The sequence below is a fragment of the Stegastes partitus genome, unplaced genomic scaffold (assembly GCF_000690725.1).
Source record: "Stegastes partitus isolate 25-593 unplaced genomic scaffold, Stegastes_partitus-1.0.2 Scaffold290, whole genome shotgun sequence".
Classification (NCBI taxonomy): Eukaryota; Metazoa; Chordata; class Actinopteri; family Pomacentridae; genus Stegastes; species Stegastes partitus.
In genome coordinates this window covers 525027-547894 of record NW_007578021.1, presented here as the reverse complement: position 1 = coordinate 547894, position 22868 = coordinate 525027, and the positions used below count along the sequence as shown (strand labels likewise).

At 40.5% G+C, this 22868-nt stretch overlaps 1 protein-coding gene across 5 annotated transcripts in view; it reads right to left on the bottom strand.

The window, feature by feature from the left end:
* Positions 1 to 788: 788 nt before the first annotated feature.
* ptpn12 (protein tyrosine phosphatase non-receptor type 12) overlaps positions 789 to 22868 on the bottom strand; it is a 61310-nt gene continuing 39230 nt past the window's right edge. The window contains exons 13-18 of one of the 5 annotated variants that reach the window (XM_008282942.1): positions 16798 to 16987; positions 13833 to 14778; positions 8157 to 8228; positions 7025 to 7078; positions 4433 to 4520; positions 789 to 4097 (exon numbers count right to left, since the gene is read on the bottom strand). In XM_008282942.1, the coding sequence (XP_008281164.1) occupies positions 4088 to 4097; positions 4433 to 4520; positions 7025 to 7078; positions 8157 to 8228; positions 13833 to 14778; positions 16798 to 16987 (1360 nt within the window). In that variant the 3' untranslated portion in view covers positions 789 to 4087. The remainder of the gene's footprint in view (positions 4098 to 4432; positions 4521 to 7024; positions 7079 to 8156; positions 8229 to 13832; positions 14779 to 16797; positions 16988 to 22868) is intronic. The other 4 variants (XM_008282941.1, XM_008282943.1, XM_008282944.1 and 1 more) reach the window with 4 other exon arrangements.

The window sequence follows — 22868 nt, the reverse complement described above, 5'->3', positions numbered from 1 at the left end:
GTGGAAACAAAATCTGTATTTTAGCAGAACAGAGCAGCAGGTCGGGAACAGCAGTGAAGTGACTTCTGGTTACTTCTAGTCACTACTTCATACTTGTTCTGTTATCTGTCAACAGAAACAAAAATTAATGTAAATGAGAACAGCTCTGTTATGAATTTGTCTGTATTGTGAGCACAGGGAGCAGGAGAGAAGCAAATGGATGAAAACAGCGGCTGAGTTTTGGCCGCACTAGTTCTTTTTCATTGGTTTCAAATCAGTATCAACTATCTCCGAATGTCCCTCAGTGTTATCATTTCCACAAAGCTCTGACAGGTGAGCATACGATCAAAGCTAGTAGTAACATTAGCCATGTTATTTTGGCATAAAAAAAAAAAGTCATCCACTGGGTCTTCAGTTCCTCAGATGCTGGAAGTGCATTAAGACCATTGTGTTCACTCTTGCAGCCAACAGCAGAACATTTGTTTTGCCTTCTTAGTGGTTCAGACAGTAAGAGTTAGCAGAAACAGGTCTAGGAAGTAAAATAAGCTGGTGGATTGTGAGGCAGCTGCTCATTCTGAATGGCTCTGAGGGGGCGGGATAAGACAAAGTTTAAGCTTGGACGACTATTGGTTCCTCAGTTGGAACATAGCGTGGCGGTCTATCTAGTTGTGGGGGCGCTTGAGGAAAGGCAGACGTCATCATATCTTAACAGCTTTTACTTTACACCTCCAAGTTTCTAACAACCACAAAACCCAAAAACAACAGATTTTCATTCAACACATACAAATAAAGAAAAACGAGGCGTCATCTTTACTTAATGTTCATTTTTACTGATTGATTTCTGCAACATACAAACATCGTGTGTGTGTGTGCATGTGTGTTTATGTTTATGTGTGACAGGAGGGCGGGGCGGGAAGGGGGCGTGGCTGAATGAGAGTCCCACAGGAGGTGATGAGCAAGCAGCAGCGAATCACGTCGCTCACGCTCATGCCACTAATGATGATTGGAGGGCAGGGGGAGGGGGAGGGCGGGCTCTCTCTTAAAGGCACAGGTGGGCTCTTTTCTGAGATCGAGGCTAGTGTGAGTGTGGGGGCGGGGAGGTAGGTGGGCGGATGGGGGAGGATAGAGGTACAAGGTGGGGCAAAGAAACGGAGGCGAAATGGATGAAAAAGTTCAAAAAGACTGCCTCTTGTTTTGCTACTTTGGACCAACAACAGGTTGGAGATGCTTCACTAAAGGTAGTGTTGGCAAGTAGATGTGTTGGAAATGGCAGACTTTTGAAAAGGCAAAAACAAGAGTGGGAAAGAAGGAAAGCAGCAAGTTAAGGATGTGAGAGAAAAAGAATGAAATGCTCCATCTCAGTTGCATGTTTGTCACTGAAAGAGCAAAAGAAAAGTTGGAGAATAAACCCCCGAAAACCATTTAAAAGGATTAGAGAAAATGAAAAAGTGTTTGTGAAAAGAGGGTTCAGGGTTGGGAGGTGGGGGGTAGGGGTTGGGCAGTGGACTTGTGACGCAACAAACAACCGCGTATACAAAAATAACTTTTAAAATACCATTTACAAAAAACGACCATTATTATTATTATTATTATCATCATCATTAATATTATTATTACAATCTTATTCAGAGCCCGTTGTAGCTATCTGAAAGGGGGCCGGCTGGCAGTCTACGCTTTTCCTCTGCCAACCAATTAAAACAACGTTGTGTTTTTTTTAAAATTCTCAATCTGTTTAGCATATAACATAAAAAATAAAACAACCCTGAAATATTTGCTGGAAGCAAAAACAAAAGGGTAGCAGAATAATTTACAGTTTGAAGGAAAAACATTGTGTAGGGTGGAGGAATCATCATCATCATCATCATCATCATCATGCACTGACTTTCTTACATCTTCTGTTAATAGGAACATTTAAGAGATAGCGCGAAAAAACAACAAAAAAAAAAAATCTGAAATATTATATACCTAAACTGCCCTGTACAGTTCTTTATCTTTATAAAACAATGCATATACTGTATAGTTATGGTAGCTAATGAAGGAGAAGTTAAGGATAAGGAGAAAACAGTAGTCCTGGGTCCCTACGCTGCTGCTGTTGTCTTACTGGATCATTGTGTCAGAAGTAGGTGGAGAACAGCAAGCCGTCAGACGAGAAACCAAAAACAAGTCCGGTTTTCAGAGGAGCGGTGGAGGTTCAATATCAACGTGCCAAGTCCCAGGTTTCAGGTTTCAAGTGTTTCAGGTCATGGGTAACATTCATACTCCGAAACACTGAGGTCAGTCGCGAGCTGCTGAAATTAAAAACTTTCACGGTCGTTCATCTGAGGGCCTCACCAACAAAAGAGGAGAACGGAAAGAAAAGAGGACAACAACAGCGACACAAACAGCAAAAAGGGAGTCTGAAGTAAAGACCAAGAGAAGCCAGAGACACAAAGAGAGAAAAGAAGTGGAAGGAGAAGACAAATAAAAGGAGGGTTGTCGTTGGCTGTCTTCTCTGAGAGGCGGACTAAGGCAGGCTCATGGTCGCAGCAGTGACAGTCAGAGTCACAGAGCTGACCAGTTTGGTCATTACTGGTGTGTTTCATGTCGTCTCACCTCTAATGGGATTCCACTAAGGATTGGAAATTGCAGAAACTTTGGAGGGTTTTCAGAGGACACTAATCAGAACATTTCCGCTACACAAATGACACCTCTTGTGATTTCTTACTTGCTTGTTTTGTTTGAGCCTCTTAACAAGTTCCAAACTAACTTCTTTTTGAGGGAACACTTTGGTCTCATCCTTCACCTCCTCAGCTTTCAGCTAAGGTGTCAACATTACCGTCCACTGCCACAGAATGAGCAGATATTTAGCTCAAACAATCACAACGCACTTCTTTTGCGTCTTGCTGAGACTTGAATGACAACACTCTGATGTCTGTACAGTAAACACGAAGCAGCCTGTTAGCTTAGCTTAGCACGAAAACCGGAAAATCCAGTGTCAATTAAGCTACTGGCTCCAGCTACATGTTTACTATTAAAACACACAGAGTTGAATCTAACTCTCTGCAAGAAAGTGAATGAGCCTGTTTATTGCAATGACCAAACTGTGTTAGCCTATGACTCTGGCAAAAGAGCATAGAAATATCAAATACTAGAGCTGGTATTACTTCAGCTAACACAGGAGTAAATCCTACAGGAAACCACGACGGAGGTGAGAAACAGGTGAATGTTGGTAACAGTCAGCTCTAGCGCTTCTGTTTCTATGCTGATCCTTTTGTAATGTAGCACCAGCACATAGAAAGAGAGATTATAAAGAGACAGAAAGAGAGAGAGAGAGAGAGAAGAGAGAGAGCACCCTGGCAACCTGTACATACCCAACAGAAAAGGTTGCATCATGGGTGACAGATTATCTAAGTTCGCTTTGAAGATTGTTGTTCATTCAGTAGGAGGCAGCAGACAACTTCTGGGAGTTAAATCTCAGAGATCCGCCTCCCACAGTAGCTTTTCTGATTAAAGATAATTCCTGATGTTTTTTTTCTTTTTATTTTAAGTTACATTTGGCATGAAACAAAGTGCTCATCCTGAACACTTTTATTTTTTTTTTTTTAATTAAGAGTCACTCCTCTTCATTTAGCCTAAGAAAGGACACATTTTCATTAAGTCTCAGGGAGAAAACAAGATCCTTTCTTAGTCCACTCTTAAGTCGCCAAAACTAAGAAAAAAAAAAAGCAGGAATTATGCTTTAACCATTAACACGGAAACAACCAGACTGAAGCACGGTCAGCGTCTAGAGAAACCCTCTAACATCAGCAAGCTGAGGAGGAAAACGTGAGCTTTGTTCTAAAATGGACAAGTCTCTCGACCGCTCTGCTTTGCACAGTGGCACTTTGAAGGAGGAGGAAGAGTGGATCAGGCTGAAGAGGCACAGAGTCACACAGAAGACGTTTCTGTGTAAAAATGTGCTGTTTTGTCTGCGGAGCATCTATCAACTTGGTTTTTGGACCAGCCAGGTGAGATCGGTAGAGTCCATTTCCTGACAAGGGAGGACTGTGTTGGTGGACGGGAAGACGGATTGTTCCATCATGTCCACTCCAGGGGGGGTTCTCGAGGGCCTTTGGGCTGAATGCAGCGGTTACCGAACCCTGAAAATAGAGACGTTTTTTAGCTGGGTTTGTTATGCTTTGAGCTGAATGTAAAGAAGAAATCTTATTCTTGTGACTCTGCTCTCAAAACCATCAGACATTTTCTGCTCATGCGGCCCAAAGCTAGCCTTCCAATCAGCACAAGCGACACGAAAAAATGATGACATTAACAGAAACCATGTTTGTCAGCAGCGTTTCTGCACAGAGACCAAAAAAGTCATTACTTGTGCAAATAACGTTTGCGCTCCTTCAGAGGCCTGACTAGCAGAGACCTGACAAACAACAGTTATTCAGTCATGTCACAACGTCTAAAGGAAGTAAGACAGCCGACTTACCCACCGAGCTCTGCCTTGCTGTCTGTTGCCGTGGTGCCAGTAGATGCAGGGTCAGCTGGAGACGTCTTGTTGACACAATCTGACACGTCTGCACACAAGCAAACACACAAACGCGCAGTTTAATGGGGTGGAACTACTGTGTGAATAACAGTGGAGTGAGTGCTCATGAGGTGTGATGTAAGATCCATTTAAACCACATTAGTTTTACTGAGCGAGGTCCCAAAAACACTGATTTGGTTTGCAGTGAAAATACAAACCCACATGTAAATGAGTTTTCTGCTTGTATCTATTTATATATCAACATGCTACATATTCTGACAGGTGGCTGATGTACATGCAGTGTTTAAGTCCTTTCTCTACCGAGGAAGTCAGGCAGAATAGCCTTTGTACAGACACTCAGATGTACACAGAGCTTGACATTTAAAGGTTCTGAACCAGCGTATGTGACTCCAACACCAGCATCTCAGACCAAAACAAACACGTCAGTCACACCTCTGCCATCCCCACACTTTCATTCACAACCAGAAAACATTGTGTACATGAGAGCGGACGAAAACAATTCAGCCGCAGCCATTAGTCCATGCTAGCATCATGCAATACACTGCGTGGCTGTAACAAGATGTTGTCAACACGGTTAAGTTGTTAATTACGTTTTGAGAGAAAACATTACAAGGTATCTCAAATATGATTCAAATTAACATATCTTTTCAATGTATCTCACTGCCTCACTACTTTTCAACCAAACAATCATATATGAGACTGGACGAGACTCATCGTCCTGTTACCCAGAAAACGGTTGGTATTTGAATCCAAATCATGATGTTTCCTAACCCTAACCGAGCATTTTTGATACTTAAACGTAGCCAAGCTTCGAACATGCACCTATTGTTGTAAAAGTGTCAATTAAAGCGCGATCGTTTTCTAAACCTAACCCCATAGTTCTGGTGCCTAAACCTAACCAAACAACTACAGGTGAACAACAAGTGAAAATAAAAGTCTAAGACTAATGGTCCCACACTGGTAGCCAACACTGGTCTCCTGAGTGAAAGTCCTGTTGCTGACATATGCCTCCATCCTCCCCTTCTAAAACCTTACGTGAACTTTGTGGCTCTTTCAAATGTCTTTCCTACAATGTCATACGAGGTGTGTCAGTTTCAGGACTGGTGTCACAAAAGATATATTTCAAATCCAAACTACAAGTTTTCCCCTTCCAAGTAATCCCTCTGGAGTCACTTTCCCAGCCTTCTCTGCCACCATGCACTCCTGGAAGGATTCTTCAGGGATCCTCCTCAGCTCCGTCGTCACAGCCATCTTGATGTCATCCACGTCTTCAAAACGGGTCCCCTAGATGACCCCCTTGAGCTTGGGGAAGAGGAAACAATCCCACAAAGCCAGGTGGGGTGAATAGGGAGGTTGCTCCAGCATGGAGATGTTCTTCTCAGCCAGGAACTGTCGGATGCTCAGGGCGTTGTGAGCAGACGTGTTGTCATGGTGAAGCAGCCACGACTTGTCCTGCCACAACTCTCGCCTCTTCTCGCGCACTGAACGAAGCAAACGCGGCAGGATCTCTTTGTGGACGTGCTGGTTGATCGTCTGAAGGGGAAAACTGGTAGTTTGTAGTGTGGGTCTGAAATATATCTTTTTGTGACACCAGTCCTGGAACCTTTCTGACACCTCGTAGGTGAGGCTTAGGTCAAAACTAAATTACGTGTCATTTAAGACGTAAACAGAAATGTAGCTGAAATAACATAAATAAAATATTTAGTTTTGAAATTCTGTGTCTTTTGGATATCATTCTCAGTCTGTTTATAAGCGTAGGGACTGTCAACAGTTTCATCAGGAGGGACTCACGTGCACTAATGTTCACCAGCATCACTAGCATGCATGCATAGAACAGAGTATCTAAGATTATAACACAGAGGGAGTGTGACTTCAGCCTCCAGTAAGGACACCATTACTCAGCCGTATCTTCACATAGCAGTTAGTTGCTTGCTGCCATTATAATTAGATATCTATGTTCAAAATCTAGAGAGTCTGACGTTTAGAAGGTATTTAAATGAATCCACAGTCTCTTTATTCTTTCTAGTGAGTAATATTTATCACAAGTATGAAAAAAAAAACCCATTCCAGAATTAAAGTCAAACAGTTATTCCCTTTTGATTAAGCTGTCACACCCGCACCAGAACTACTGAAGCAATAAATTGCCAGTAACCATCATCAAACAACCCTCGTTGCACAGATAAGCATGTGCTCTCGTTTTCATTGTACCTCTCCACAGACATGTTTTGTCTTTTTTTTCTCCCTTTTCTCCCTCCCTCTGTATCTCTCTCTCGCTCTTACAGCTGCCCTTCTGACTAACGCCGTCAGTCTTATCATGTGCGGGCTAATTTGTGAAGCACCGAAGGTCTGTTTCCTGCTCTGCTCTGTTGACTAACTGCTGTAAACACATAAACAGTGACACAGAGGGAAGCGAGGGAGACGCAGAGAGGTCAGGCAGATGTTCACCTCTGCAGACACCGACAGACTGCAGACAAACACGGGCAGGTAAACAATGACAGGGAGAATTAAAGCACCAGCGTTGCATGTTCGTACCTTTATGCGAGCTGCTCCATTCAGCCGAGGCTGACATTTTCATTTCCAAAGGGTCTGACAGAGAGCAAGAAAATGCAGGAATTTGACAGAGAAAGAGCATTTGAAGACAAAAGAACAAACATTAAGACATGAAGCGAATACACACACATTCCCACACATCCAAGGATCATTTCAAAGTCACAGTACACATCGCTTTATAGTGTCTGTTCATTTTTCAGTCTTAAAATCAACCCTTCGTTTATCATTCAGGCAAAAAAAAAATCCACTTTGGCCCTCAAAGGTGCAAGATAGATTTATAACAACAACTATTCCCAGTAGCTTAATGAACACTGATCTCTTCAGACGAACACATGATTGTAAAGGCTCAGAACATGGAGTTTTCTGTCATTTCCTACATCTCTTTGCCTTTCATCTTCCTCTATCTGCGCTGCCATTTCTAATTCATCCTAAAAGCAATAAACTACAACCAACTGTACCGTCTTTCAAAGATAACGTTCACAATAGCGCTCGGATTTGCCTGCAACAGCCAACGCTGACCTCTAGTGTTGGAAAACTGATAAAGCCTCTTACAAAAGCAGCGTGCTCATTTGTAACACAAAGGTTTAATCTCCTTTTCATCTCGTGTGCGCCGGTGCGGCTGAATATTTCAATATTATTTTCTTCACATATCAGAGCGTCACACAGGAAGAGAGGAGAAAAAAAAAAACGTAGCAGAAGGCGCCAGGGTGGCCGAATTAATAAAGAGTTCATCCTGTGAAAAAGAGGCCGCAGACTTCCTATCTGCAATATGTGTTTCCATCTGTTTGTTTGAAGTGAGGATGATAGAGACTGAATCCCTACCTGCTCATAGACTGTAAGCTACCAGGTAAAAGAAGCCCGACTGTTTCAGCTCATATCAGAGGCTGCAAACTGGATCAAACAACCACAGCTGACCGGTTTTTAGTACCTCACAACCTGCACCACCAGCATAAACAAAGCAACAACACACGACCCGGATCTGTACTGTGTTAAACACCATCCACTTATTTTTTTGAACCTTCCAGTTTCATCGCCACTGATCCGTCCACCTTTTCAGAAGCTGAATCCACAGCAGCGGAAACACACCTGTGGATCTTGACCAATGCAAACGCACCTGTGGCCAGTATGAAGGACTCGGGGGTTCTCTCGGGGAGGGGGGGAGGGGAGTCGTCGCTGTCCCAGCAGTCTGGGTTAAAAGGTCAGAGGTCAAACGAGAAGCAAGGCGGCCGAGAAGAAAGAGAAGAGATCGGCAGTCAAATGACAGGGAGACAAAAAAAGCTCAAGTAAAGGTATGTTATCAGTTAGAAGCTGCTTTGTCATATTAGCTTTATTTTCTTATTAACAAAATAAATGTAAAGTATGTAATTTACTTGATTGGCTGATCACATATACTGCTTCAACTATGTATTCATCTGTTTGACTTTTTCCTTATTATCGTTACTTTATTTGTGTCGTACTGCACATGCACACAAAACTTTATTCTATTTTTTTAAACATTTTTTTGGTCAAATTTGGGCTTCTATTTAAGAAATAAACCGCTATTGTAATTTCAAATTAAAAGCACTTCATTCAGTCTCTATACTGTTAAATATTGTTCTCTTTTTTGGTTTACTCTTCTGAGGATTACTTCTGTCAGTATTCATGCAGGGCTGTGCAGTGGACTGTATCTGAATATGGTTGTGCCAATAAATCTTTTTGTATTTCATAGGTGCACAGATACGTCTTGGTATGACAAGCTGCGTTCTGCATTTTGATGGATTCACAGATAATTGTTTCTCCAATCTGCAGCTGGGTTTGCAAGGCAGAAAAAATTATCTTTATCTACACGTCTTCATAACAGCGTCGGGGAAAACCAGCACGACTAGTTTAACTAGATTTTCCAGTAGCAGTAAAGTAATCATCTAAAGGGTAAAATTATCTCATGTTTATCAAAAAGCTTCATTACGTAGTGCAGCAGTGAAAACAATCGTTGCAATGCACTAGTTTAATTTATTTGGACAATAAACCCTCTGAACCAGTTAAACCATCAGGTGGAATTGAGAAACATTCTGTGTTTACAGATGAACCAAAATTACACCACTTATCAGAGGCAGCAGCTGTAAAAACAGAAATAATTGCTGGATTTTCAACTTTCCAACAGTCCTTGAACTAATTATTAGTGACTGTCAGGAAATGTAACCAAATCCAAGCTTAAAATCCTGATATGAAGAGTTCATTTGCAAAAACAGATAACTCCATTTTTGTAGATTTTCAGAAAACATATTTTTCTGTTCTGTGCTGAGATGATATCAATCAAACTGAAGTTGAGTGGATCTGACTCAGTAGAAATGACATGACAAAAAAAGAGAAAACTTAAGTGTGATTGATATTGTCGCAGGTAGACGATGGAAAAGTGGGTTTTCTGAAGGTTTGTGAAGATGGAGTTATCTGTTTTTGCAAATGAACTCTTCATATATCTAAAATATCTATAGGATGTAGGGTCACTATTTTATCCTGTATTGGTGACATCTGTGTATAGGTTTTTTTCCTTTTGCTTTTTAAAATAAACAATCAAAACAATTCAAATGTAGTTTTATCTTTTGCTCTGATATATTTCATTCTAACAGTTACATAGATTTTTGAGTTCTCTCTCCTTCTAGTCATGGTTGCGTTGTGTCCATAGAGCTACAGGACTTTACATTGCAGTGAAAAAAGAGCTGACAGTGTGTACAAATGTTTTAGGAACAAATGAAAATTGCCCTGAAACTACCTGGTATTTAGAGGACTAAACAAACTTATTCTTGTGCTCTATTTTCCCTTATTGTCATTAATTTCTTTTTCTACTTCAAATGTGTGCTAATGTTTTAAACAGAACATAACATCTACGACTGCAATTCAGTTTTCAAAGCACCTCCATTAGTTGATTATTACAGTTAAGTTTGGTTTCTGGTTATTAGTTTAAGTCGTTGGGCAGTGGAAAGACTGCATCTGAACATGATCGTGTCAATTAATCTCTTTTAATATCATTAAATCAGTCCTAAATGAGTATTACTAGAAGTATCACGCATGGTTTTTGTATGCAGAGAAGACTGAGGCTTAATGACAGCAGTGTACGTCTGTTATTAGTGTCATGACTGAAGGAGATCACTTCAAGTCATGATCAAGTCCACACTCTCCTCAAACACTATTAATAGAAATGTTTTCTGTGGTTTTTACTGGTTAATAAAAGCGCTCTCTGGTTAAAATTCCAGCAGGGCTGATTAAGTTGCAACTAAAATTACTGATGTATCCCCCGTCGTTGTGATTATATTGTCGACGGTGAACATTATTGCGATGTCCACAACGTCGGAGGGTAATTTGGTCCATTTGTGATACTCTGGAAAATTATCCGTGGATCATTACCATTAGCTCCTGCTGCAGCGGAGCGAGGGGACGTGTAATGAGGAAAAGATCGTTTTGTTTTTGAGGTCTGACTGGTTCGGCGAGGACGCAACTGCTTTGTTCCAACGACGCAGTTATCTGTTAAACTGAGGCTTCTTATCGCTGCTATCAGCTCGCAGCCAGATAAAAAAGAAAACAAGAAAAACATAAGGCTGCATTTTACACGGACTGTTTATAAAAACTCAATTATCTCAGCCTGAAACAACTCTGCCTTCCTTATAGGCTCTAAAAATAATAGCATGCAAGTGATTTTCCTAGGAGGAAAAACGTAGCTCTTTCTAATGCAAGGGCAATATCCTCAGAGACGTTTGGTATTAATGACCTTATTAGCGACCACCAGATTGACTGTCTCTTCCTCACAGAGACCTGGTTGAACTCTTGAGGAAGCCTGACCCTTTAATTATATTTTCTCCCATTTATCCACACTGAAATGGACCGAGAGACTCTGAAAGGTTGAGATACTGCCTTTGGAAGTATTTCGCCTCAGAGTACAACGCCTCTATTGTAAAATATTAGTCTCATTTCCTGGTGGTGACAATCTATTGATCCTAATACCTTCAGTGAGGGGAGTTTTCGCTTATTTTGTCTTATTTAACGTCTTAATTTAACGGAATTCTACCAAATCCGAAGCTTTTTGTGGCCTTTTTTTACCTCAGGTGTTCTTTAAAATCAATTTTTAATTCGACATCTAAAGACGTTCGAAGCATTTTTAATTACTCATTTGAAGTTGTTTGTTTTACTTACTGCATTTTAATCCCAAAGAGACCCATGAAACTGTCTCATTAGTGTAACATGAGTCCTAATGAACAAGCGAGTTACTGTAAACGACAAACAGAAAAGTAATAATCCTGATTTTATGGTGCTATGTTCAAAAACGGTTAATTACAATTAAAATAATCACTCAGTTGCTGGGAATACTTTAATGCTAATGATTAAAAAAACTGATTACAGTGAGTACAAATTACAGCTTCTGTGTGATTTGTTTAATCTTTTATTTTGCATTTTCTATTTTTACCTCCGTCTCTACATATGTGTGTCGTTTTATTTGATTTCAATCATTCTCGCATTTTCTTGAGTCTCATTTGTTCGTCAAAGCAATCTGAACTGCAGTTAACCTCAGCGACACGTGCAGTTAAATCAATCTTTTGAGCGATTCATTATTAATGCCACTGACAAAACAAGCAGCCACCAGCTCTCTCTCTCTCTCTCTCTCTCTCTCTCTCTCTCTCTCGACCCACCACAAAGCAGCAATTTGCTCAGCGCAACTCATCAACAAGCAGCCATTAGATTCTTGCAACCAGTCAGACAGCAGCCGTTAGCTTTTCATAACCGAAGCGCCGCCGCAGCCCAAACAAACAACGTGCCAGAAAGCCAAGCAGAACCAAACAGTGGAACCTCAGGACTGTGAGGCGAATAGTCCCGCATTTGGTTTTAAATGCTGGAAAACAACTGGAGGAGAGCATGATGCAGAACATGATGTCAGACATTTAATGGCTTCTATAACCTTTGTTTTTTTTTTTTGCTTGTTGCATGAAACACTAATTTGCATTGTTTTCCTCAAACAGCTCATAAAAGTTTGTCTCGTGGCGATTTGGGTTTTAATGAGAAACGAAAACAATGTCAATGTACCGACTTTTCACGCCATCATTTTTTGTGTTGTTTCTAAAGAATGCAGAATGTGACAAAATACATTTTAAAAAAGCATTTTATTTATTGCTGCATAACTCTACCCTTCTTAAATTTGGGCTGTTTTTCAATCCTGCTTAGATTTGAACCTTTTTCTGAAGAGAAAATTGACAGTCGAACATTTGTTTCTGATTTTAGAGTTTCTGGCTCTGACAAGTCGAGTTAATTTACTCGTTTTTATAGCACAGTTAAACAACAGCAAATGTGCCAAAGTGATTTCCAGTTTAAAAATAGAGATTATAAATATTAATTAACCTAACAAGCTGAAACACTGGGGGTTGAGACTCTGTAGTGTTATCTATGGTGTGGTTTACTGGAGTAATTTACTAACTAGGGATTTAAATACTACAGAAGTACATTAAATACTACTTTACTTGTTTGTAATAAATATTAGGGCCCTACATCGTTATTAATATGGGGATTTACTCATGTAATCGTATAGCTGAGACCCTGAGGAATTGTTAATCACGAGGATAAATGGTGCCATTTTGGTGATTTTTTTAAAAATAGAAGGTTAACATCAGAACTTTACCAGCTTTAAGGCCTAATTTCTCTGTGAAATTAAATTAAATTAAATATTTGTATTTAAAGTTATCTATACATACTACTACTACTAATCTCCGCCTACATAATTTATCTGTTTAATTTCAGCTTTTACACTTCCATACTCTGTACTGGACGTAACTGCTCTGCCAGCAAACTGACTCACATCATGCTTTCTTCACAGTTTAATCCAACATTTAAAAATGCAGGTTATTTCTTAAGTCAACAAGCCATGAACCCATTCAATCTCAAAAACAACTCCAAGCCAAAGTCCACTTCAAACCACGCCATTTCCCGTCAGCTCCAAATCCAAGTCAGAATCCGATTTCAGAATCACCAGATTTTGAAATCAGAAGAGATAAAGATTAAAAAAAACACATCTCATTGTTGCTGCGATCATGACAGTCAGGCCAAACGGTGTGTCGCCGCTCTGTTCAAACCCAACGTGCACACAAGTGGCATTTATCAGTATCATGCAGTGTTGATCCTTCACCATCCGACATGCACACACAGCTCGGTGCTCCACGCACTGAAACCAAAACAGGATTTCTTTCATTCTTTGTCCCGTTTGCAAACACACTCATTTAGACAAACACGCACACACACACACAAGCTGAGAGGGTTAGAGTGGAGTTATTCTGACAGATGTTTGCCTGCTCGCATTCCTTGCAAACCAACAATTAGTCGGACAGTCATGCTTTATACGAGGCTCGCTGGACACTATCTCGCTGTTTCTGTTGCTACATCTTGTTCTTTCCTTTTTTCCAAGCCTCCAGTTTGCTTTTTTTCTTCTCCCTGCCACAATGTGTGTTTGTGTGCTGACAGATACAACTTGTCATTAGCATGTTGTCTGTCTTAGACCTCTGTCTCTTCACTGACCCAGAAAATGACTCTACCGTGTGATTACCCTGAGCATATGTGAGTGTGGATAATAAAGACAGGTTATTGGACGTACTTAGTGCCTTTGCTGGTGTTTAAGGGAGAAGATCTTGACCAGACTACTTAGAAATGAGCTGAACTAAACGCCATTGTTGAGCTGAGTTTGTTAAGTGTTTATATTGTTAATTTAATGTGTTTGTTATTGATTGATTGAGTTAGGAAAGGTTGAGTTAGATTCACTTGAAGCAGCTGATTGACATACTTGCTGGGGTTGCAGAGGGTGACGGTGTGCTCTGCCCCGCGATTGACATGGGCAGCACCTTCCTGACCGGCTGCTGGTCTCCTTGGTGAGAGGATGCGGTTACCATGGCCGTTGCCGTGGAGACACTTGTACGATAACCCTCCTTCCCTCCAGACATCTCTCCGTTCCCCTCCTCGTCCGAGTTATCCGAGTGCAGGGGGTTGGTGAAGCTCAGGGCAGTCCTAACGGGGGTGGAGGAGGAGGAGGAAGAGGAGGAGGAGAGGTGGGAGGAGGAGGAGGAGGATGGAGCAACGCGGTCCGAGGAGGAGGAAGAGGACGAGGTCTTGGGGAACAGTTTCTCGGGGCTGTTGCAGGGCTGAGTCCAGGACGCATGGCCAGCTTTCGCGTCTCCTCCCTGAGCGTCGCTCTTCTCGCTGCTCTTCACGGGGAGGTGGTTCGGTCTGGTCAGGACGCCTCCGTCCACATGGCTCTCCCCGCATCCGCCCGCTCCTCCCTCCGTGCCCGAGTCCTCCGACAGCGAGGAGCTGGACGTCAGCAGGGACTGGCCGGAGCGAGCTTTGAAGGCGTGGCCTCTTTGCAGCACGCAGCTGCTATTGCTTGAACTGGTGCCGCTCGCCACTCCCATGGAGGAGGAGGTGTCAAAGCTACGAGGTCCTTCCTGCAACGGCACCTTTTTAATCTCGATGCTGAGCTTCCTCTCAATCCGAGGAGCGCCAGAACATTCAACGGCAGGGGAGAGGGGCGAGGAGGGAGTTTGGCTTTGGCCTGATTCGGATTTTGTCGATGTTGAAGACAATTTGTTGTTGTAGTTGTCATTGAGATCTAGATTGGAGACATGAGTCTGCTGTTTGCGGCTTAGCAGGTCTGGATCTTTCTGCTCTGAGGGACTGGTCTGCTTGTTTGGACTTGGTTCTGACTGGTCCTGCTGCTTGTCTGCGTCTTTATTCTGAAAAAAGAAAGTATAGAGAAATGAGACATACAGTCCCCACTCACAAAAGCACAACATTTACACACAATTCTAGCAGAAATCTTTGACATTTTTAATGTTGCAGCATGTGAGAGAAAAAGCTTATGAAGCAGCTCCCACAAAAAAAACAAACAAGCGAGATTCCCAGGTTAGGAAACTAAAAAAAAAAAGGGCGACATCATTATGCACATGTATACATTTACATATTATTTGCAATTACATATTTTTTTCATTTAATTATTTCAATGTGTTATGTAAATGTCAGCATTTGATGCATGATAACTCATTATAGCATCAAGCTCATTTGGATCTGTAGTCCCTGCAGGTTGGAACAAAACAGGTACGGTAAAATACTCAATTACACAGCAATGACACACAGCAAACATGCAACACAAAACTACACACAACAGAACATCATGTTCATAAATGTGATCATGAAGACCAAAGCTGAGCAGCTTTAAGCAGACGCTTTAAGTTTGGCTTTCAAAGTGTTTAAAGAACGACAGCCCCTCTGGGTTGGTGGCTTTCCTTCTGTAACTTGAACACAGTGAGCAGTTCGACTTCTAAAGTGAATACCAAGCCTATTTTAAATAAATTTCACTTTACAAAACTCCACACAAAAGTAGAAAAGATTTATCTTATTACTTCTAACAGAGGACGCACATCAGAAGTAGCCAAACTGTGGAGTAACGCTCTGAACCCTAACCAGTTTTTTGGGCTCTTTTTTATTCATCGTGGGCTCATAATCCTACGTTTTCCCTTCAGAATCAGACTTTTCACTGCAATATAAAGTCCTGCACCTCTTTGGAAGCAGCACAACCATGGCTAGAAATACAGAGAATATAAAAAATGTATTTTGTGCAGATGACACACTGGTAAAATAAATAAATAAATTACCAATACTGGATAAAATGGTGACTCCACATACCATATTTTACTGTCAACATTTTTACTTTGTTTAAAAACTTGTCACCTATCTGGTTGTGTAAAAGTAGCCAACTTCATCTGAAAAGTTTCAGATTTTTTTTGTCACCATTTTTGATGGAGCTGAGTCACTAACTGTGCTGCTGTTATGCTGAGAAGTTTTTCTTTGTTTGTTTGTTTTTTTTTTTGTTTGTTTTTTTTTAGAGATTCTGGTTAGTACAGTTGATTGTTGGGCAAATATTAACTATTAATAAGTGAGACATGTAGAATAAAGTAGCTTTGATAAATTTACGATAAGATTTGGTTAATTTTACCACTGAAACCAGAGATCACACACATGATTACTTCAAGGACCGTCTGAAAGGTTCCTTATGTATTTACATTTCCTGCCTATAATAAATTGTGTAATTTCAGTCATTTTTAAATGATAAACGGCAACAACTATGTGTAAAATGTGAACTGTTAGTCGAACAGAACAATTTAAAGGACTTAACTTTCGACACTGAGAAAGCGTGATGAACATGTTTCGCTGGTTTTAGCTGACAGAACTAAAAATCAGACATTCAATTATCGGCAGATCAATCCGTCATGAACAATAATCATTAGCTGCAGCCCCAGTTAAATTAAATCTCTAATCACCTGCTTTTAAATGAGAAACTGTGCAAATGATGTGCAATAACGTCGACTGTTCAATAAAGGTAAAGATGCACAGTTGTTTGAGAGATTAGCAGTGAGACCTCCACATCTGCTCCTCTAATGATCTGGTAGGACAAGACTCCTCATGTTGTCCTCATCTAAGTGTTACATATGTTGTGGAAATAGAGCAAGACTCCAAGTTGCTCTGCATAGCAGCATCTGTGAAATGCCTTGAGCATGAGGAGAGCAGGTTTTACTGGACCAAATACCAAAGCTACATACCATGTTCATGTTTCCACGTAAAGTAATGATAAAAACTGCACTATACAGTTAAATAAAAGACATTTCTTCAAGAACTGTTATAGATTAAAACACACAGAAATGGTCTTTAAAAAAAATAAAAAATAAAATATGTAAGTTGTATATTTGCTGGCTCACCTGTGTCACGTTTTGCTGCGCTGTAGCCAGGACGTGTATGACAGGTTTGGGGTGGTAGCGGTCGTTGTCCTGCCGTACGTTGGTGACGGTGGGGAAGGCTGAGGGGGGAGACGGGGTCAGAATGGGGGGTACGGGGTGAGGCTCCGGGGGCTGGAGAATCTCCTCCTTAACGTCACCTTCTGCCTGGGAACTGCACGGAAACAGAGAAGAAGAGCAAGCTCAGATAACTGCAAAGACGGAGCTAAACCCTGATGAGCTTTTTTTTGGATATTACACTTTCTAACAGCGGCGGACGTTTGATGTTCCTAATAAAGAAATCTCGCTTCTACAGAGCCTCAAATGTAACTGAGGCACTATAATTAAAACAGCAAACTCACAGGCAGAAACGTAAATTCACAGAGATAAAGACGTTCATTTATATGAAAACGGATTTCACTTGTTTCAGGATTATTTGCTTTTAGATAAAAAAGTTTTAAGAAAATGTGGTGCGGCTAAGAAAATGAAGAAAAGGCAAGAATTTCATCATACTGGTGAGTCATGTTTCACAAATGAAGGCATCAGTGTATAAAATATTCTCTGTCTAAAACGGAATAGTAAAAGCGAGATGATGAAATGCTCTTATATTAAATTTATTTCATACATGAATAAAACTAAAAGCAAGTGTCTGCTCAGTTTTCCCACCACTAGATGGCAGGATATTAAAAAGTCTTGCAATAGGCTGAGACGTGCTACATGACACATTTCTACTATCAGAGAACTTTCACCCATAGTTTGTGGATTTGGGGTTGACAAACTGAAACCAGATGCAGAATCAGAAGTTTCATTTATCTGCATACACTCTTAATAAAGATACTTCAACTGCAGTGCAGAATCTGACACAAACTTATGGAGATAATGAAGTATTTAAAGCTCTCTGTTGAATTAAATACTCTGCAGGATTTGATGATTTTCAAAAGAAAAAAAAGACATTTATTTCTGTTTTCAGCAACTAAAATGTACAAAAAGTAACCCAAGAGCGAGCAAAGTTAAATTTTAAGTCTTATGTGTATAGTATATACATTATGTACATTATATATATATTATGTGTATAGTACTGCATATTTCAGTATAAAAAAATGTAAATACTCCTATAGATGCTCACAGTGCAGGTGTGTGAATTAAACACAGGATACTGAGGTTATGACAAAGCCAGTCCCACACACACACACACACATGGAAAAGTCATACATTAGGCTTTTGTTCCACTCCACAAAACATACATTTACATGCTGTACGTCTGCATGCAAAACCAGTAGGCACAGATGAACAGTGAAAGGATGTGGTGGTGTGCTAATTCAAGAGCACATGACTGAGACGAGAGCTAACGCAGCAGTGACTGCACACGATGCGCTCTGTGTGTGTGAATGTGTGTGTGTGCGTGGATCAAAGGCAAGACAGACACAAAGTCAGACACAGAAGTTGCAAACTAGAAGCGCGGGGAATTTCCTTTTCTTGAGCAACTGTTGAGTTGCAGTCACACTGTAAAAGCCTTCCTCATTAGGCCTCAGTGCTGCGGTGCAGCTGCCATCGGCTGACACTCTCTTCTGTGACAACACAACACTGTGATCTGCGTGCGCTTTTGTTTACTCGTTATTCTTGGTAACTATTTGTTCTTTTTTTTTTTAATAGTGACTTTAATGAAATGCAAAAAAAGTGTGATAAATATAAGACCAACAGGATGCAATGCACTGAATAAGCCCTGAGGAGTTTGATTTAATAGATAAATACAGCGACACTAGAACTGTTGTTAATGGCTTTTGCTATAATGCTCAGTAGGGACGTCACATGTTTGCTGGAGAACAGTTCTGCTGTTAAATAATCATTTTTCTAAACACCAGAACCTCCAGTTGTCTCTTAGAAGTCACGTGATGGCAATTTCTGGCATCTAGGCCAAGATTACCTAAACGAGGACACCAATACTTCTTTGTTTTCCTCAATGGAAAGAGAGGATCAGAGCACTGGTAAATACAGCTATTTTTAAAATAACTTTGATGATGAGTCCCAGTAGGGAGGTCACAGGTCTCACTTTGCTAGAGAACAGTACTGCTGTTGACTTTAAGCTTGAGTCCAGATATGGAGGAAAAACATTTCTCAACACCAGAATCTTGAGTTGTCTCTTAAAGGTTACCTATTCGCAATTTCTGGCCTCGAGACTAAACATTACTGAAACGCCTGAATCTAAAAATCTGCCATCATGTTAGGAAGCTATGATGTCCTACCTTTAAATAAATAAATCATCATTCATCATTGCCAAAAACTGTAAATACAGAAAAAATGATCAGATTTTCACTTTCCAACAGTCTTTGAACTGATGGTGAGTAATTTTTGATATTATCAGGAAAGTTAACCAGATTAAAGCTTAAAAATGTGATTTTTCCTCCGAATCGGGATTTTGTAAAAACAAAACAAGTTGTTCTAAGATTCTGTGCTCCTCGGCACAGCTATGACGCTCTCAGTGACTCAGCTGTGTCCAACAGTCATGATACAAAAATTCTGACAGTGTTTGGCTGCAGTGGCTGCGTTTTCATAAAGCAGGTAGACAAGTACGGACACAACGTCAGCAGTAAAATATCTATGGGAGGTAGAGTCACAGCATTTGTCAGCACTTGTAAATCACTGATTCCATTTTTTGCCCATTTTAAAGGAATAAATATTCAAAGAAATTCAACTTTTCTTCTTTTTTCCATTATCTGTAACATTCTAATCTGCTTAAAAGAGATGCTACAGTTCTCTTCCACTCATGGTTGTGCTGTTTCCACAGAGGAGCAGGACTTTATATTATAGTGAACAATTAGTCCAAAGTGAGCAAAAAGGCTCAGAGGATTATCTGATAAATACAGGAACTTTTTTTAGTAACTTTTGTGATTATTCCCAGAAGGGAGATCCCAGGACTCTATTAGCTGGAGAACCGTTCTGCATTTGAGATGAAGCTTGAATCCAAACAGCTACAGCAACGTTTTTCTGAACACCAGATCCTCCAGTTGTCTCTTAGAAGTCACTTGTTGGCAATTTCTGGCCTCTGGGCCAAACATTACTTGAACAAGAACACCAATATCCCTTTGTTTTCTTTGATGAAAAACACTAATTACCCATGAGAATGTATCCTTCTATATCATCTTTGTTGCCTGAGCAAGCAAAAGATAAATATAACAATAACGCAGATGATTCCCATTGGTGCTGATTGTTGCCATGGGGATTAGAATCGTTCAGATGCCACAGAGAATATTTAGGTTATATAAAAATAAGTTAAAATAAAACTTTAATGACTCCTAGGGGGAGGATGAGCTGTTACAGGAGCAAACACTACTAAGTCAGAGCAAAACAAACAAGCAGTATCAATCGAGAATAAAGGAAGCGGAGGCTGCGGGCAAAGAACAGCCTGAGAATTGCAGCACGTGTGATGAAATGTATATGTGGATTACAACACTAAGAGTTTACATCAAGTGAATGAAGTAGGAACAGTAAGAGCCCCACTGATACTGGGCTTCTGGGGCTGACGCCAATACCAATTTTAAGTGGAATGCTTTGTATATATACATATAGGATGTTGGGGTAATTTGAATCCAGGAAGATTAGATATTGTTTATTAACTTTTCAGCCAAGTATTTCACAAACTGGTTAGCAACTTAGTATGAAAACACTGCTTGACTCTGCACCAGGCTTCCCCGCTCTGATGCATGCTCTGCTACATGTGCTGCAGACAATGCCGAGTGCTGAACAAACAACAAGATGGAAGCATTTTAAAATTATTTCTAGTGTCCTTTTCTGTATTATGTTCTGTGTAGGAAAAAAAGAAAAGAAAATAATATCTGTGCATATCGATTATGACAACATATGCACCTATAGCAACAGATCTGCGATAGGCCAGTACTGGCTGAACAATTTATCAGGCGGACTCTACTACTAGTGTTTTTCTTTTTTTTAAAACTACTTTATAACACGACTCCATCTACTTGCCAAACAAATAAATAAAAGTTGTCCACGTCTTGTGCAACAGACGAATATGGATGGGCTCAAATGGACAAAAATATGACCAGTTCTCAGCCATCCGTCCCATTATGACATACTGGTGACACACTGGAGCTCACCAGCATTAAGCACCCATGTACAACCTACACTCCCACACACAAACATGCCTTCTCCAGAGCTTAAAATTTATGTAATAGCATCACCCACACTCATAAATAAAAAGCACAAACTCAAACATTCACACAACAACTGCACTCTGGCCTCCACATATGCAGTCCTCAGGGAAGATGCTGCATTTTTAATCACAGTAGGACCTGCGTGCAGTCACAGGAGGCGGAGAGGGAAGCTTAGAGAGAGAGGCTTCCTGGTTTCGGTTTGTGCTGAGGATTGTTTCACATTGACGACCAAGAAAAGTAGCACACTCAAACCGCACAGATTTACACGGCTTCGCGAGCACGTATGTGCTTCTGCCCGCAGGATTAGATGATGATGAGCTAGCGTGACTGTTTAGGATTGATAAGAATTAAGAACCTGGCAGCAGCAACAAGATCTGTAAAGTTGTTTCAACACGGCTGTACCAGTTTACCAACAGTAAAGCCTCAGGTAGATTAGTCAAAATCTAAATATCAGCTAAATCAGACGGAGCAGCACTTAAAAAGCACCTCTAGAATTTATTCATGCATGCCTTGTTAATATTTATACCCCAATATTTATTGAGGCTATAATTAATAGCCTAATCATTATTAATCACAGTTTAGGTGGACGATTCTTTGCAGGAGTACAGAAGCTGAAGGACATCCACTGCACCTGGACAGTTAGAGCTGCCTCACTGAGAGCAGGTTAAGTCCACCTGTCACACTCGCTTATCTCTCTTTTACAGCAACGAGATGCTGCAGAGAAAACAGAAATCTGTTAGGAGGGCTAATTTTAATGTAATTCAAATCCTATTTTGTCATGTTTTTCCTTGAATGGTTCTTTTATCGTCTATTTCCCAAACTTTTCCAAGATGTTTTCACTGGGAACTGTACTAACTCTCCAAACCTCAAGCAGTGTCTGGACAGTTTGGACATTTTTATTCACTGTGGGCTCATTTTTCACTGCTATTCAAAATCCTGCACCTGGATGTAAACGGCACAACCATGACTGGAAGCAGAGGGAATTAAAAAAAAAAAAACTCTTAATTTGCAATATATAAAAGTTACAATGACACAAACCATTAAAAAAAAACAATGAAAGCTGAACTTCTTCAATTACTTGTGTGTACATCATTTCTTCACGAGTCCACAAGTGTTACTAACACTGCAAAAAAGCATGGTGGCTCTAATATTATAGATGTTTTGACCACTTAAGTTTTTAATTTGTTTCCATATTCATCTCCTGTCTGCACAGTGTACATAGCCTGCAGTTCAGCTGCAAAGTCTTAGAAATTTTGTCACAGATATTTTGTTTGGTACAGAATCTGATGGGTGCAAATGCTTTCTGAATTTTTACAAGACAAGTAGAATAAAGGAAATGGCACAATTTTTTGCTCTGATTTTGTTCATTTTCCTTTGGAAAGTGAAAAATCCGACAACTCTCTCTGTTTTTACAGTCTATATATGGTAACGTTTTAAAGATAACATGCCAGCTAGTTTGAGTCTCAGAGCGTGAAGTTCTGTAATAAGCATTAGCTGATTAAATGGCAGCACCAATGCTAATTTCAAGACCTGACAGTTTTCATAATCAAGATGCGACAGGCACATTTCAGTCAGAGCCCAAGAAGTAATGAGGTTTGACATCCAGCCCTAATGGCAGAACATGCTGCTGTGTATGAGCAGAACCCATGACTCAGTATTTGTAGCCTTGATGCCAGCGTCCCTGGACTCCCTGCAGTGTCTCCCTCCACCTCTAGCAAACAGAATTTCCTCTGCACAGACGTAAACCGCTGAACTCACCCATTGGGAGTGTGGCCGGCAGAATGTGGACTATGTTGTTAAAAATAGCTCTCACCATCACTAGAGTACTCTCAGGCTTAAACTAGGCCTTGACATTATTTCTTTAGAGACAGAGGGATGACGCAGACA